At 41.4% G+C, this 14,492-nt stretch overlaps 1 protein-coding gene across 1 annotated transcript in view; it reads right to left on the bottom strand.

Annotated features, from left to right (window-relative positions):
* Window positions 1-14,492, bottom strand: part of LOC127655806 (dynein axonemal heavy chain 11) — a 93,379-nt gene that overhangs the window by 12,271 nt on the left and 66,616 nt on the right. Inside the window, exons 64-74 of the mRNA XM_052143790.1 lie at window positions 13,991-14,226; window positions 12,767-12,889; window positions 11,123-11,327; window positions 5,700-5,864; window positions 5,298-5,438; window positions 3,830-4,000; window positions 3,276-3,398; window positions 2,663-2,856; window positions 2,379-2,527; window positions 2,174-2,301; window positions 521-748 (exon numbers count right to left, since the gene is read on the bottom strand). Of these exons, the coding sequence (XP_051999750.1) occupies window positions 521-748; window positions 2,174-2,301; window positions 2,379-2,527; window positions 2,663-2,856; window positions 3,276-3,398; window positions 3,830-4,000; window positions 5,298-5,438; window positions 5,700-5,864; window positions 11,123-11,327; window positions 12,767-12,889; window positions 13,991-14,226 (1,863 nt within the window). The remainder of the gene's footprint in view (window positions 1-520; window positions 749-2,173; window positions 2,302-2,378; window positions 2,528-2,662; window positions 2,857-3,275; window positions 3,399-3,829; window positions 4,001-5,297; window positions 5,439-5,699; window positions 5,865-11,122; window positions 11,328-12,766; window positions 12,890-13,990; window positions 14,227-14,492) is intronic.

Raw genomic sequence — 14,492 nt, forward strand, 5'->3', positions numbered from 1 at the left:
GTGGCAGCAGTACAATGCATAAAATCATGTAGATATGGGTCAGACGCTTCAGTTAATATTCACATCAACCATCAGAATGGGGGAAAATGTAAGTGATTTTGACCGTGGCATGAGTGTTGGTGCCAGACGGGCTAGTTTGAGTACTTCTGTAACTGCTGATCTCCTGGGATTTTCATGTACAACAGTCTCTAGAGTTTATTCAGAATGGAGCCGAAAACAAAAAAAACATCCACTGAGTGCCAGTTCTGCAAACAGAAACACCTTGTTGATGAGAGAGATCAACGGAGAATGGCCAGACTGATTCAAGCTGACAGAAAGGCTACAGTAACTCAGATAACCACTCTGTACAATTGTAGTGAGAAGAATAGCATCTCAGAATGCACAACATGTCCAACACTGAGGCAGACGGGGTACAACAGCAGAAGACCAAGTCAGGCACTTTATCAGGGCCATAGTGTTCCTAATAATGTGTTCAGTGAGTGTATGTGACATTGAAAATGTTTTAGAAGTGTGTATAGACCTGGGTGAAGTTGTCCAGAGCAGCATGCAAGCTGGAGTTCATGCCAGTGGGTGGTTCAGTTGTGAGTTTGAGAGCATTCTCCAGGATGGTGCAAGGAATGAGGTGCTCATGAGGACTGGCTGCTGGTTCTCCACTCAAAAACACTCTGTAGTTTGAGTGAGCATGGCTGCCTGTTTTCTCCAATAGTTCTTCCAGATGACCCAACCATCGTGCCATCAAGTGAACATTCTGCAAAAGACCACGATGAGCACAGAATGTCTAACTATAAGTTGAATTATCAAATGCAAGATCATATATTGTATTGCCATTGTAAGGCTTTTTTTACACCATTACTATCTATATGTATAATAGCCATTTTTGACAATATGCTAATATTATAAACTCAGGTACAGTAAGTTTCATTTATACTGCTATGAATTAAATCAATGTCCATTAGGCTTACAGGAAACTTTATCTTTAGCTTTCACTGATTATGAACAAAAATGAGCCATGTGCTTGTCTAATTAGGGAACCATAAACGTATGTGGGTCAATCCTGTGATGTTGTCCGCATGTATTACGTTATTTAAAAGACATTACATATGTAATTCAAACAAAAAATTACTTGTATACACTTCAAGTTTTCAATTTCTGAAATACAAATAATTAATATACATATATATTCATATAAGGCTGTCAGAATTAATGTGTTAATGCGTGCAATTAATTAAAAAAGATTAATGCGTTAATTTACTTAATAGTAATTAACACATTTAACTTTACTACAGCATAAAACAGTATAAACACTTGTTGTCACCAAAATGCAGAATGAGACATTTTTGTCTGCAAGTGCTTTTAATAGGGAATTCAAAGTGGCACATGATGCTGGCATTGATACCCTGATGTGAATCAGGAACCCAGCTTCACAATTGCTGTAGCAAAGTGGATAGCCACACTTTACAGGCAGATTCATATTTTGGAGGATGAGAGTTTTCTGCATATTTACTGCAGATTGCAATTAAAATACAACATATGAGGAGACTAGTTCTTATAATTAGTCATCCTCCCAATTAGACTTTGGGAAATGTTTAATGTTACTAGAATAGGTGCTAGTTTAGTGCATTTCTATCTTTATACTGTTGAAGGGTTTGTTTGCAAAATATTAATAAAGCATAATATTGTTACAAACTGATTTGTTTTCTTTACTAAGATTGAAATAAATGCATTTTGACAGAAAAATTATTATATATAGTCTCAAATATCAGCACTTTCAAAATCTGTGATTAATCGCAATTAACTAAAAACAATTAAAAATATATATTTGTGGGGTTTAAAGTAAAAAAAAACAAAAAAAAATCTAAACTCAGGATTAACTTAAAACAGTCATGATATTTATAAAAAATATATATACAGGGAAAAGAAGTTTGAAAACCAGTTGAAAATATTGACTGAATTGTGTGTTCCTTTTTATCATCTCAGCCTTATTTGTTATGTACCATTTCAGTAGCTGGTACCGTTAATGGTTACACATGTATCATTACTGGTTACACATTAATTTAGTTTGCAATTTGCTGTTATGTTAATTCACATTCATTTTATGTATTTGTAGTTTCTGGGCCTCTTCTTGGTCTTGTAGGCCATAAGCATGTGTTTGCTAAAAGCTGTAAATGTTTACCTGCAGAATGACCCAATGTCCTCTCACAGCTGCAATCTCCAAAGCATTCTCAGCCACCATCTCCTGTCCTTGACCCAAGGACACATTATGGAGGTTGCTCTGCTCTGTGCTAAAGCCCAGCTTCAGGCCTAAAAATAGATATCATAATGTTGACACTCTGAATATGCTGCAATTCAGGATACATGTCTTTGGTTTCTCTTTTTACCAAGTGTTTCTACATCCTTCAGGGGGTTGACTCCAGGAGATAGGATAAAGAACACTGGTGTGGAAGGAGCGCACTCCTCAAAACACTTTTCAAACTCCATCCGACCAACATCCACATAGCTGGAGCCCAAACTCTCTTCAATAAAATTTCTGTTACAGTACGCAGAACCAGAAAGACTGACTCAAACATGGGTGTTTAACTCTGACCAACTCCAACTGATTTTAAAATTATATTTTAGATCCATATTGGTTGTTTTAGATAGTACTCTAAAGTTTGCCCATTACCTGAGAGCATGGGTCATCCTGTCAGGCCGAATGGCTCTGAGAATGATGAGTCTCTGGAGGGGGCTCTTGTTTTTCCAGTCCTGAGGGAAACGTTCTCTTTCTGGACACTCTGACTCTATTATCTTCCTCCAGCGTTTGGCAGAGCCTTCCACATCCCTGTCCAGACCACTGAACTCATCCAGCATGGACAAGCTCTGTGAAAAAATTCACAATATCACCATATTGGTTTCAGAGTTCTTTAAAGCTTAAGTACATACAGTATATGTTTTTCTAAAGAACTTAAATACAAAAAGCTAGTTGTGGAATTTAAAAAAAAAGTTCTCCAAATTGTAACCTTTATCCAGCAGAAAAATATTCCTAAACTAGCCTAGTTTTTCTGGTCTTGGCTTGTTTTAGAGAGCCTTCAGAAGTGTTTCATCTATTCAGACTAGGAGACCAGAAGACTGACCAGCTAAACCAGCTGAAAACAGGCTTGACCAGATTGTGATCCAGTTAATCCAGTTTAAACAATCTAAGAACAGAAGGTCTTTTCAGCAGTGATCTTTATTTTTAAAACATCAAATTATATTTTTATATAGTACAAGAAAGTGTCCTAAACACAGCCAGTTCTTACCCTAATGGTACCCCATGCCTGTGGAGACAGGAAGTTGATTGGACTGCTCTGACAAACTTCTACAGGACATCGCAATAGAAGCTCCAGGTCCTCACCTTCGATAGATCCTCTCATCAGGAGAATCTAAATAAATATACCAGAGACGCAAAATAATAAGGACATGTCTGTTGAATGCAGATGTCTCCATACATCAGAGAAGGACAAGCAGGTCTCACAACAGCTTTACTCTGTTTGATGTGGACGTGTGAAGGACAGGCACTGGAGACAGACAGCAGCAGGGGAAACAGGTGTTGTACTGACAGGTATTTGCATTCTGCCACTGCGGCCCACCCTCCTGTCAGAGCAGACCTGTTAAGGGAGATGGGCTCTAGGGCTGTGAGAGTTAATCAATAGAAACGAACCAGGCTCAACTGACAGGGCCTAATGAAACTTAATATAAGGGCAGAAAAGTGTAATGATTGATGTGAATGACAAAGTGCAGCAGGAGCATAGGAGGATGTGGTGGTGGGTGGATGGGAGGTGTTTCTATTCCGGCGGCATCCCATCCCACTCACCTGGAGGGCGGTGTGGGTAAGGAAGGTGAGACGGTCCCTCTGGAAGAGCCCCTGGCAGGTGTACTGGAGTGCTGAGTGGGTGATGGCCTCACTGAGAGACACAACATGCACTGACACGTCTTCATCTTGTGGAGCTCTCTCAATGGCATTGAGGAACACTTTGTTGAAGGCCTTCAATGTAAAATACAGTTCAGATGGTAAAAACAACATTACTTTGACCTTCTCTAATGTAAATGGATACATTGTAAACATGTTGCTTTGAACTGAATAGTTGGAATATCTACACTTTGTTTTGTCCACGTGATGGATGAACAACAAGATTTAATCAACTTCATACTGAAATAGCATACTGAAATTAGATTGATTTTTCAAATTTATATTTTGAATAGTTATGTATTGAAACATTAGCAATTATTTTATACTTTCACACAAAATTGGTGTAAATAAGCCATTGTTCTTAGACAGGACAATTGATTCATGGCTAATGTGATATTATTGATATTAATGGTTTAAAGTGCATATGAATTGGCTTGACAAGTGTTGTTTTATTTCCTGTGTTGACATATTCCATATGTTTAATATCCTTAAGTCATAAGTTTCCATCACAGCTATGAACCATGCATTGCTATTTGCTAGTCAGAAGAAGTTTTGTTATATATATATATATATATATTTTTTTTTTCTTTGTTAATATTTCTTTGGGGAATAAATATATATAAAGGAGGTATTGTTTTATTCTAGAGCGTATTTTATTGGACAAACATTTGTGTAGTGCAAGATCATCATTACTTTTGTCTGTTTTTCCAAAAGAGTAAAACTGTACATTTTAAATGTGTATATCTGCTTCAAGTTAATTTTGTCAAATTTTAAGGTGCAGTCACCTTTACATTCGCACAGCTTAATTCTGCGGGATTGTGATTGTAAATTTTGTGCAATGGACTTCTGGTGGCATAGAATTTACCCTTGAAGATTTTGCATAGAGTTCATGTTTGGTGAACTGGCCACATTGACCAATAGGAAGTTGCTTTGTTTGGCAGTGACCTTGTTGTGGGTGGAGCTTTGTCCACAGCTACACTGAATTTCAGAATGGACAAGGATATAATTTTAGCAGCGAATTTCTTTTTAACTTCACACTCACAGAGTATTTAGTGCAACATTAAAAAAAGGCTGCTTGGCAATAATTTTTTGCTGAATTCACATGCCTTCTTCGCCCACTGAATTTCGCCATACAAAGGTAAATCTAAACAGACCTTTAGGAGAATAAAACAAATGACCTAAAAATTAACAGGCATGGAGTAAAAGCCACAAAACTCTAATTTCGATTTAAGCAGTGAAATAGTACTAGCTCATCAACTTTATTGTACTGTATAAAGTTTTACAGCAAAAGAGTGGTAATGGCATATGGAGCTAATGGTACATTATGACATAACTGTCAATGACGGGTTAATAATGTAGTGTATTACAGTACCTTGAGGGAGTACTGGTACATAGGGTTGATGTTGTGTAGTTCTTTGATAGTGAAGTAGAGTAGTGTAGCTCTCTCTGCTGCTGGCCGGTACAGATTTCGTGCTTCATTGATCTTTATCTCATTCTCTCGAGCTGCAATAGCCTGTGCAAGTAACACACTATCGATGAATTACAACCATATATAAGCTCTCATAAAAATTTACAGTATGATTATACCATCTACTGACAGTTACTATAAGATTCTATTGGAATGAGAACTGACCATCTTTCCATAATTCAATGAAGTAAATCTAATTTCCAGCTCAGTTTAGAATTGTAAAAGTTTGTTTAAAAAACACAATGTAGTAAAAGAGGCATGGGCAAGCAATACTAATAAGAGCTGAATGATCAGTGTGTATCGTGCCTTGTTGTGGATGTGTTTGGCTGTGCTCTTAGTGTATTCTAGCTGTTCCACTAAAGCTGTATCTCGAAGGAAGTTCCCCTCTGCTGCGGACAGTCTACACAGTAACTCATCCTCCAGTCTCTTTAGCTCAATCTGACACAAGTTCTGCTGAGTGCTCAATTCCAACTGGAGTAATCAAAGACAACACAATGTTAGGACTCTTTGAGGAAACAATATCCAGACACACTGAACTTTAAGGGAACATTGGTACTGTACAGTGGCTCCAAAAAGCATTTGGACACATAAGCTACAATTTAAAATGTATGAATGTCTTGCATTACATAACAAAATATGGAATCAAGAAGCATTTATATTACATAAATATCACAAACACATGTCAAGAAAAAATATTAAACAAAAAGAGGTTTGTTGAGTTTCAGTTAAATTAGATAAAAATAGATATACTGCTTATAAATTAAGACAAAATATAATGGACACTCTTCTGGTTGTCAATCTCAATTCAACATATCCATTGGGTGACGAAGTACTCATGTGGCTACTCTATTAGGACACATGTGAACTTGAGAGGAACTGACTTCATACATCCAGTTAAAAATGCCCTTAGGACCAATTGGTGTAAATTGTTTGCAAATGCATCTTTATTTTTTGTTTTGATATTTTCTTTATAATACAATAACATTAATACAGTTTTAAGTGTTACTTAAGTGTTGTAATGTGCCCAATTAATTTTTAGGGCCACAGCACAAGCAAGTTCCCTATCAGAAAGCTACACTTTGATGCTGCGCTGATTTAGTGCTTCGTTAACATCTTTAGGAGTGACCAGCTGTGAATATGTGTGCAACACGTCAATTAAATTGACTAGAATTTATAGCCTCTGCTGGTGACATCATTGGACGCACCTGTAGCAGGGCTATAAATAGATGCGCCACAGGTGCATCATCAGGACATTTGTCTTCAGCCCACTCTGTGTGTGTTGTGATTCTCAAGCTGTCAGAACTTTCTTTTCCTCTATTAGGAGTTCGAATTTGTTAGGCAGTGCGCAGAAAACCTTTTCTCCTTTCCAAGAATGAGTGTGAAGCAAAGCAAGCAGTGTGTGTTCCCGTGTTTATGCTCTATGGCTGAAACGGACACACACCAGTTTTGTTTTGTGTGTTTGAGGGAAGAGCATGCAGCTCTTGCGTTGGAGCGGGTGCGAGCATTGCGATTTGTTTACAGTCAAAATGTTTCGCACTCATCTCGCTTACTTCCAAATGCCAGCGCCCACTCTTTCATTGTGGGGCTCTTGCATGGATCTGGCTGAGGAGCGAGAGACGGGTCCGTCCTTATTGCTCGCTCTCTCCCCAGATCCAGCTGGTCCTTCTCATGAGCCTGAAGTGCGCTTCGGTGCCTCTTCGGTTCACGAGGGGGACGCTGAATCTCTTGAGTCTCTGGACTCTGAGCTACCCACCTCTGAACATTCCACACACAATAATAAAGCGGCTGAGGAATTACTCAAGGTGGTTACTCGGGCTGTGGCCAGGCTACAGTTAGACTGGCCACACGAACAAGAGACCTCCAAAAATTCCAAACTAGAAGACAGATTTCTGTCTGGTGGCAAAAAAAAGGAGAGAAAAAAAAGGAAGGGAATGCTATATCAGTCCCTTCCTTTCTTTGATGACCTCCATGATGAGCTCTCTCTTTCATGGAGGAAATCTTATACTTCACGTGTCTTTGTGCCGAGGCACAGGGGGTATTTAGTGATGCCGTCGGTAGAAGAGACATTTGCGGGTTCTCTCTCGCCTGGCTCGGCATCATCGCTAAAGAGACCTACTCTCCCCACAAAGCCGTGCAGGACCACCTCTACACTTGTGGGGAAGGCTTATCAGGCAAGCAGATCAGGCTGGTGCTGCCCTGCACACTATGGCAGTGTTACAGGCGTACCAGGCTGACCTGTTGAAGGACTTGAGTGTGGGCACCATGGTCGATGAAGAGGCTTTCTCAGAGCTTTGTCAAGCCATGGATCTGTCTCTTCCGCATGACCAAACAGACGGCTTGTGCCATTGGCCAGTCTATGGCTGCTTTGTCCAGCACGGAGAGACATTTATGGCTCAACCTTTCGGGCATCAGAAAAAAGGACAAAGTTTTCCTCCTCGATGCCCTGGTTTTGCCTTCTGGCTTATTTGGTGATGCTATGAACACAGTTATCACCAGCTTCCAGGAGGCGAAGAGTCATGAGGGGGCCTTCAGGCAATTCCTTCCTCGCCGCACTCAGCGGGAGGGGCCATCGGCCTCCCAGCCCCGCCCTTGTCCTTCTAGAAGGGATGCTCAAAAACAAAGCATGGCGAATCGTGCTCCCCCTCGTAAAGATTGGGGGCCAGGTTACTACAGCAGATACTTCCTGATTCCCAAGAAGGATGGCGGGTTGCATCCGATTTTAGACCTTCGAGGCTTGAATCGCTCAGTAAGGGCATTCAAGTTCAAGATTGGTTGGTCACGATCGATCTCATGGACACATACTTTCATACAGAAATTCTGCCACAACACAGGAAGTTCCTGAGGTTTGCATTCGGGGCGAAGCCTTCCAATATAGGGTTCTTCCATTCGGCCTAGCCTTATCACCCCACACATTCACGAAGTGCATGGATGCAGCACTGGCTCCTTTGCGACTCCGGGGCATCTGCATTCTGAATTATATCGACGACTGGCTGATACTAGCACAGTCACAAGAACTGGCATTATAGCACAGGGATATTGTCTTAGCTCATCTGGTTTGTCTGGGGTTGAGGCTCAACGCCAAGAAAAGCATCCTCTCTCCCACTCAGAAAACTACCTATTTGGGGATCGTATGGAATTCGATCACAATGCGGGCACAATTGTCTCCCACTCGAATCGAGTCCATTCAGAACACCCTGAGCAAAGTCAGGCTAGGCCAAGGTTGCACTGTTCGTCAGTATCAATGAAAACTAGGTCTCATGGCATCTGTGTCCTCGGTGATCCCTTTGGGCCTTCTGCACATGAGACCGTTTCAGTTGTGGCTCAAAGCCAGGGGATTTCATCCAAGGGCCAGTCCCTTCAGGCTGATAAGGGTTACATGCCACGTGCTACATACCCTTTCTATGTGGTTCAGACCCCAGTTCCTCACTTTGGGTCCCACTCTAAGTGTGTCTTGCCATCACAGGTTGCTAACAACAGATGCCTCCCTGACGGGCTGAGGAGCAGTCTTAAGTGGTCATCCAGCCTAAGGGGAATGGGAGGGTCATCAGCTCAATTGTTACATCAACTGTCTGGAGTTGACGACTGCATTTCTGGCCCTGAAATACTTCCTCCAGAGGCTGCCATGTCTTGGTGTGGGTGGACAACACAGCATTAGCCTCTTTCATAAACCATCAAGGAGGTCTACGTTTACGCCAGCTGAACAGACCGGCATGGCAGATTCTCCTTTGGGCCCAGGACAAGCTCCTGTTAATCAGAGCAGCTTATATCCCTGGATGCCTGAATGTGGGAGCAGATTTACTGTCCAGACAGAAAATACAGACGGGGGAGTGGAGCAAATCTGGTTGAGATTTTACAGAGCAGAAGTGGACCTCTTCGCCTCCCAACAGACAGCGCAATGTCCCCTCTACTTCTCTCTGAGTCACCCAGCCTCCCCTGGGTCTTGACGCGATGGCACATACATGGCCCAGAATGTGCCTGTATGGATTTCCTCCAGTTTCTCTGCTCCCGGGAGTCTTGGCCAGAGTTCGCCAGCAAGGGTCCTGCCTCTTACTGATAGCGCCGCGTTGGCCGAAAAGGGTATGGTTCTCGGAGATAATGTCTCTCCTCGATGGCTTGCCTTGGGCGATTCCGGACAGGAGGGACCTTCTGTCTCAGGCGCAGGGGATAATATTTCATCCCTGGCCCGAGCTGTGGAACCTTCATGGTTGGCTCTGAAAGGTACCAACTGAGAGACACTGGGATTTCACCTAAAGTTATCAAGACCATTCTAAGTGCTAGCGCTCCCTCTACTAGAAGTTATGGCAATAAATGGGTTGTCTTTGAAAGATGGTGCAGTGCACATAATGCAGATCCAGTTAACTGCCAGATTGCTTCAGTTCTGGATTTTCTGCAGGAAAAATTATCAGCAGGCACATGCCCCGCCACTCTCAGGGTTTATGTGGCCGCTCTTTCGGCTTGCCATGCCTTGATTGACGGGATGCCTTTGGGGAAACATCCCCTGCTCGCTCGCTTCGTTCGTGGAGCCATGTGTTTGAGACAACCTGCTAGGACCAGGATCCCTTCATGGGACTTAGCAATAGTCCTTGAGGGTCTGGTTGAGACCCCTTGAATCTACTACCTGGTTCCTCTCTTGAAGCCTTCTGCTCTCCGCCGTTTACAATGCCGGAGCAGGAAAGACTTCACGGACTGTGTCCAGTCCGTGCCCTTCAGACTTATGTCTACCGCACAAGCCAGTGGCATAAGTCAGGGCAACTATTCGTTTATCATGGGGGCTACAACAAAGGGGCAGCCGCGACCAAGCAAACTATGTCACATTGGGTGAGGGATGCTAATGCCATGGCCTACGAGGTGCGTGGTCAAGCTTCGCCAGTAGGTATCAGGGCTCACTCTACAAGAGGGGTCGCCTCCTCTAAAACGCTTTGGCCAGAGGTGTCCCTCTGCAACATGTTTGTAATTCAGCAGACTGGTTCCTCTCCGCATACATTCATAAGATTCTATAGTTTGGATGTTCATGCCACTTCGGGCTCTCACGTCCTTGAGTAAACCTCTCGAGCACAACTACACAACCGTAAGGTGTCCGGACACCCACAGTGCGGCGGCGTGGGTATTCTCGTTCCCAAAGCCCTAAATCAGCGCAGCATCAAAGTGTAGCTTTTTGATAGGAATGTCTCAGGTTACCTAACTGTAACCCCTGTTCCCTGATAAAAGCAGAACGAGATGCTGCGCTTCATTGCTGCACTGAGGATGCCCCAGGAATGCTCTTCAGAAAAAATGTGGCGCATCTATTTATAGCCCTGCTACAGGTGCATCCAATGATGTCACCAGCAGAGGCTATAAATTATAGTCAATTTCATTGACCTGTTGCACACATATTCATAGCTGGTCACTCCTAAAGACGTTCCCAAAGCGCTAAATCAGTGCTGCATCTCGTTCTGCTTTTATCAGGGAACAGGTGTTACAGTTAAGTAACCCGAGATGGTTCCTTTCAAAACTTGCCTAATATACTTATTTGAAAACATTTAGCCAGTGTAACAAATAAAGTAAAATCATGTGTTTTTACTTAATTTTACATAATAAATGTAAATAAATATACAATTAGTAAAAGTTTGATCCTTGTGGACCTCACATAGCCAATGTGAGAGTCTTCTTTGATCACTGAATGAACATGACCATTCTTTTCTAATCTCGACTTTCTGTGAAACAGGAAACAGGCTCTGTGACTGACTAACCTTCATCATCTCCAGTTCGGGCCTCTCGTGTGTTACCACCTGTCCCAGAAGCTGCTCCTCCAGACCAGCGTGTGTCACTGTAAAGTTTATAAGTGTGGTCTGGGCCTGAAGCTCCGGGGGAAAGTGAGGGTTGGCTTGTTTAGTATGTAGAAGGAGACGGAAACCACTATTATACTCACACACTTTGTCACCCAGTCTAATGTACCTGTGGGAAAAACACATTGTGTCGATACATGTGGGCAAGTCTACAGTAAAGAGTCCAACACAGTACATGATAAGAATAGATTGTCATACTACTGTAAGAGCTGGAAAAATGCACTTCACCCATACTACACACCAGTTTCACCAACTGCCTTATTAAAGCAAACAGAAAAGGATGACAAATGCCCGAAATAGCCACCACAGGCAAAAGGCGTTAAATAAAATTGGAAGATAATATTCCCAGCAGCCAATATTTATCCCAATCTGCATTTCAATTAAATCAGGCCTGGCTGGCCATACGTGGTAGCTTTTAATTTTTCTCTAATTACCCGGCGCCTGTCAGCCAGCGACAACAACTCTCATGCCAAAGGTTCCGCCAAGACCCGGGTCCTCTTCGACTCTATATCTTCAAAAGATGGAATTAATGTTCTATTGATAGAACCATTACTTCACCAAATTAAAGTCCCAGCTGATGGATTGGCTCATGTTCCTCCATCAGACATGAAAGGAATAATTAGTATTCATTACTTCACACTCTGCAACATTCCAATTATTAATGAACTTCAGCCGGCGAGTCGTACCAGATCCATCATGGCTGCCGAGGCCAGGCCGGATTAATCACGGGCACAGACCAGAGTGTGGGTCAGGCGCGGGAACAAACTCGTAATCAAATTAAACATCAGGCCACGGTTATGGGTCAAAAGAGGGGGACTGCATGTGTCCCTGAGGTACAATGCTACAAGGACAAATGACTTGAAGACGTGATAAATCAGAGCTGATAAATAGAGAAATGTTGCATTTATTGTCACATTTAGTATACACTTAATTAGCATGAATATGCATTGATATAAAGTTTAGTAAATTACTAAATATAGCTGTGGGTGAAGTCACCAATGTGTTAAATTTACAGTTTATCTAGAAATCCAAATGTGTAGAAATCCATCAAAGTCTGGGTTTTAACATATATCTAAGCACTGAATTATAATAATATAATATAATATAATATAATATAATTCTGTTGTTGTCTCTGATTTAAAACACATCACTCTGGCTGCAGGATACTGATCCGTATTCAACACACATAAAGAAAAAAAGAACAAACAAACCCACATTTATCACCTTCTGTGAGAGAGGAATCAATACCGCTGCCTTCAAATCTTTTCAAATCACACAACACTAAATCATCTTCCATTATAGTTTTCATACTGCAGAGATTCACAGCAATAAATAGGGCTCTTTGGAGCTCATAGAGCTACATCCTTGGAAAATTAACCTTAAAAGGATCTAGGCAAAATCATCTGCAGGACAAAAAGCTCTTCAAAACATAGATAACAATAGGTACTTTGCTGTTTATTACAGTAATATGTACAATGAGAGAATCAAAATGATACTCTAAAATGAGTAGCAGTAAAGTGACAGATATTCAGAGATGGCAAAACTTGCCTTCCTTTCTTTATGGTTTGTCTTCCAAGCAGTGGCTCCAGGAGAGGGTCCAATGTCTCCTTCATGTTTTCAATCAAGACCACCTCACCACAGGCTAAAGCCTGCTCAATAACATCCAGATACCTGTAAAAAACATTTAAAATAAAGTAATTGAGGCCCTCCTCAACAGTGCATGGGACAACGTTACCGCATGTCCACCCTGACAGGCCACTGAAATTAACTAGTAAATGTGAAAGTGATACAATTTTTTTTACAGCATCTAAATAATAATCTCAGTATGTTAATATGCACATCTACAATTAAACTAGAGCAGGTTTTTGTCAAGCAGAGATAGTCTTCATCTGTCTGTCCAAGTATAGCTGACACAATGCATAGTCAAATATTTGATGGATGTCAGCTGAGAAAGTGTTAAAATACGCACCGCATGCCACCTCTGTATTTTGAAGCAACGCTGAGGCCAGTTGTGGTCCAGTTAAAGGTGCACTCAGTATTTTTTTATGCATGTTGTCTTGGACATATACTGACACCTAGTGGTATGGATGCAGCATCGTTCAAACACAAAAGTTTTCAGTTACCAATACCATTGTAGAAATTTAGTATTTGCAGTTAGCCATGATTAATTGAATCCTGGAATGAAAGTTTCCAATTAGAGTTCGGTTCCTGAGATTAAGTTAGTATCATTTGACTGGTCATGTGATTCCAAAATGGCAGCCCCATGAGGGGATCCTGCTCCATGTAGATTTAAACAGATTTTAAAAGGTTACTAATATGACTGTGAGTGCTCATGATATTATACATATGTTTCAAAGGTGCTATTCATTTTTTAATGAGGAACAAATTCTGAGTGCACCTTTAACGTGTATACATGCTGGATGAGGCCAAGCTATAATTGCATTATCTAGGTCTGTTAGTATGATATCAGTCAGATTCAAAATTTTACATGTTAAATTTTACATGTTTACATATGCTTTATAAAGATTAATTATTGTTTTAGTCTGACTGAAATCAAACTTGTTGAGTGCATGTAAATATACAGACTGTCCCTTCCCATACATTAATATACATTTTTTTCAATCTTGAAAGTTTGTTTTTTGTCCACTACCTATATTCAGAAAAGTTATTTTAAAGTTCCTTTTTAGGACTACCAGCATTTAATGTTTGCTGTTACCCACTCAACAATTTTTTCTTTAATAATCTTAAGTGCCCAATGTAAAAATACTTCACCCTTTCTGGCCATACTGCAGCACCCTCAAATCGGGCCCGTACAGGTTTCGGATCCACTTGCTGGCCTGCTGCTGAGGATCCACGAGCAGAGGCCAGCGCTGGCTCGCCATCAGGATGGCTGCATTTTCAACGGACAGCTGATCAGCTGGCAGGCCCTGGTTCTGCCAGGCTGCCACAGTGCCCTGGTCAGTCAGCATAAGTACAGGATCCAGACAGTCTGTCAGTGGGATAGGGGTCTGGATCAAGAGGTGTGAAGAGAGGAAGACAGACAGTGATGCTATTCAGTTCAATGCTCCACTGGAGTGCAGACACTGTAGTACAGTAACATGATTTTACAGTAGACTGCTCAAGAGGAAACACTGATCCAAAAACTTTGACAAGAGATAGAGAGTTGGCAAAAACTACAATGTACATTTACATGATGTTCTGATTTTAAATTAGAATAAATTAGTTAAATATTTGCTGAAATATATCAAAAGGCATTACAATATTTTGGCAGACC

The sequence above is a fragment of the Xyrauchen texanus genome, chromosome 15 (assembly GCF_025860055.1).
Source record: "Xyrauchen texanus isolate HMW12.3.18 chromosome 15, RBS_HiC_50CHRs, whole genome shotgun sequence".
Classification (NCBI taxonomy): Eukaryota; Metazoa; Chordata; class Actinopteri; order Cypriniformes; family Catostomidae; genus Xyrauchen; species Xyrauchen texanus.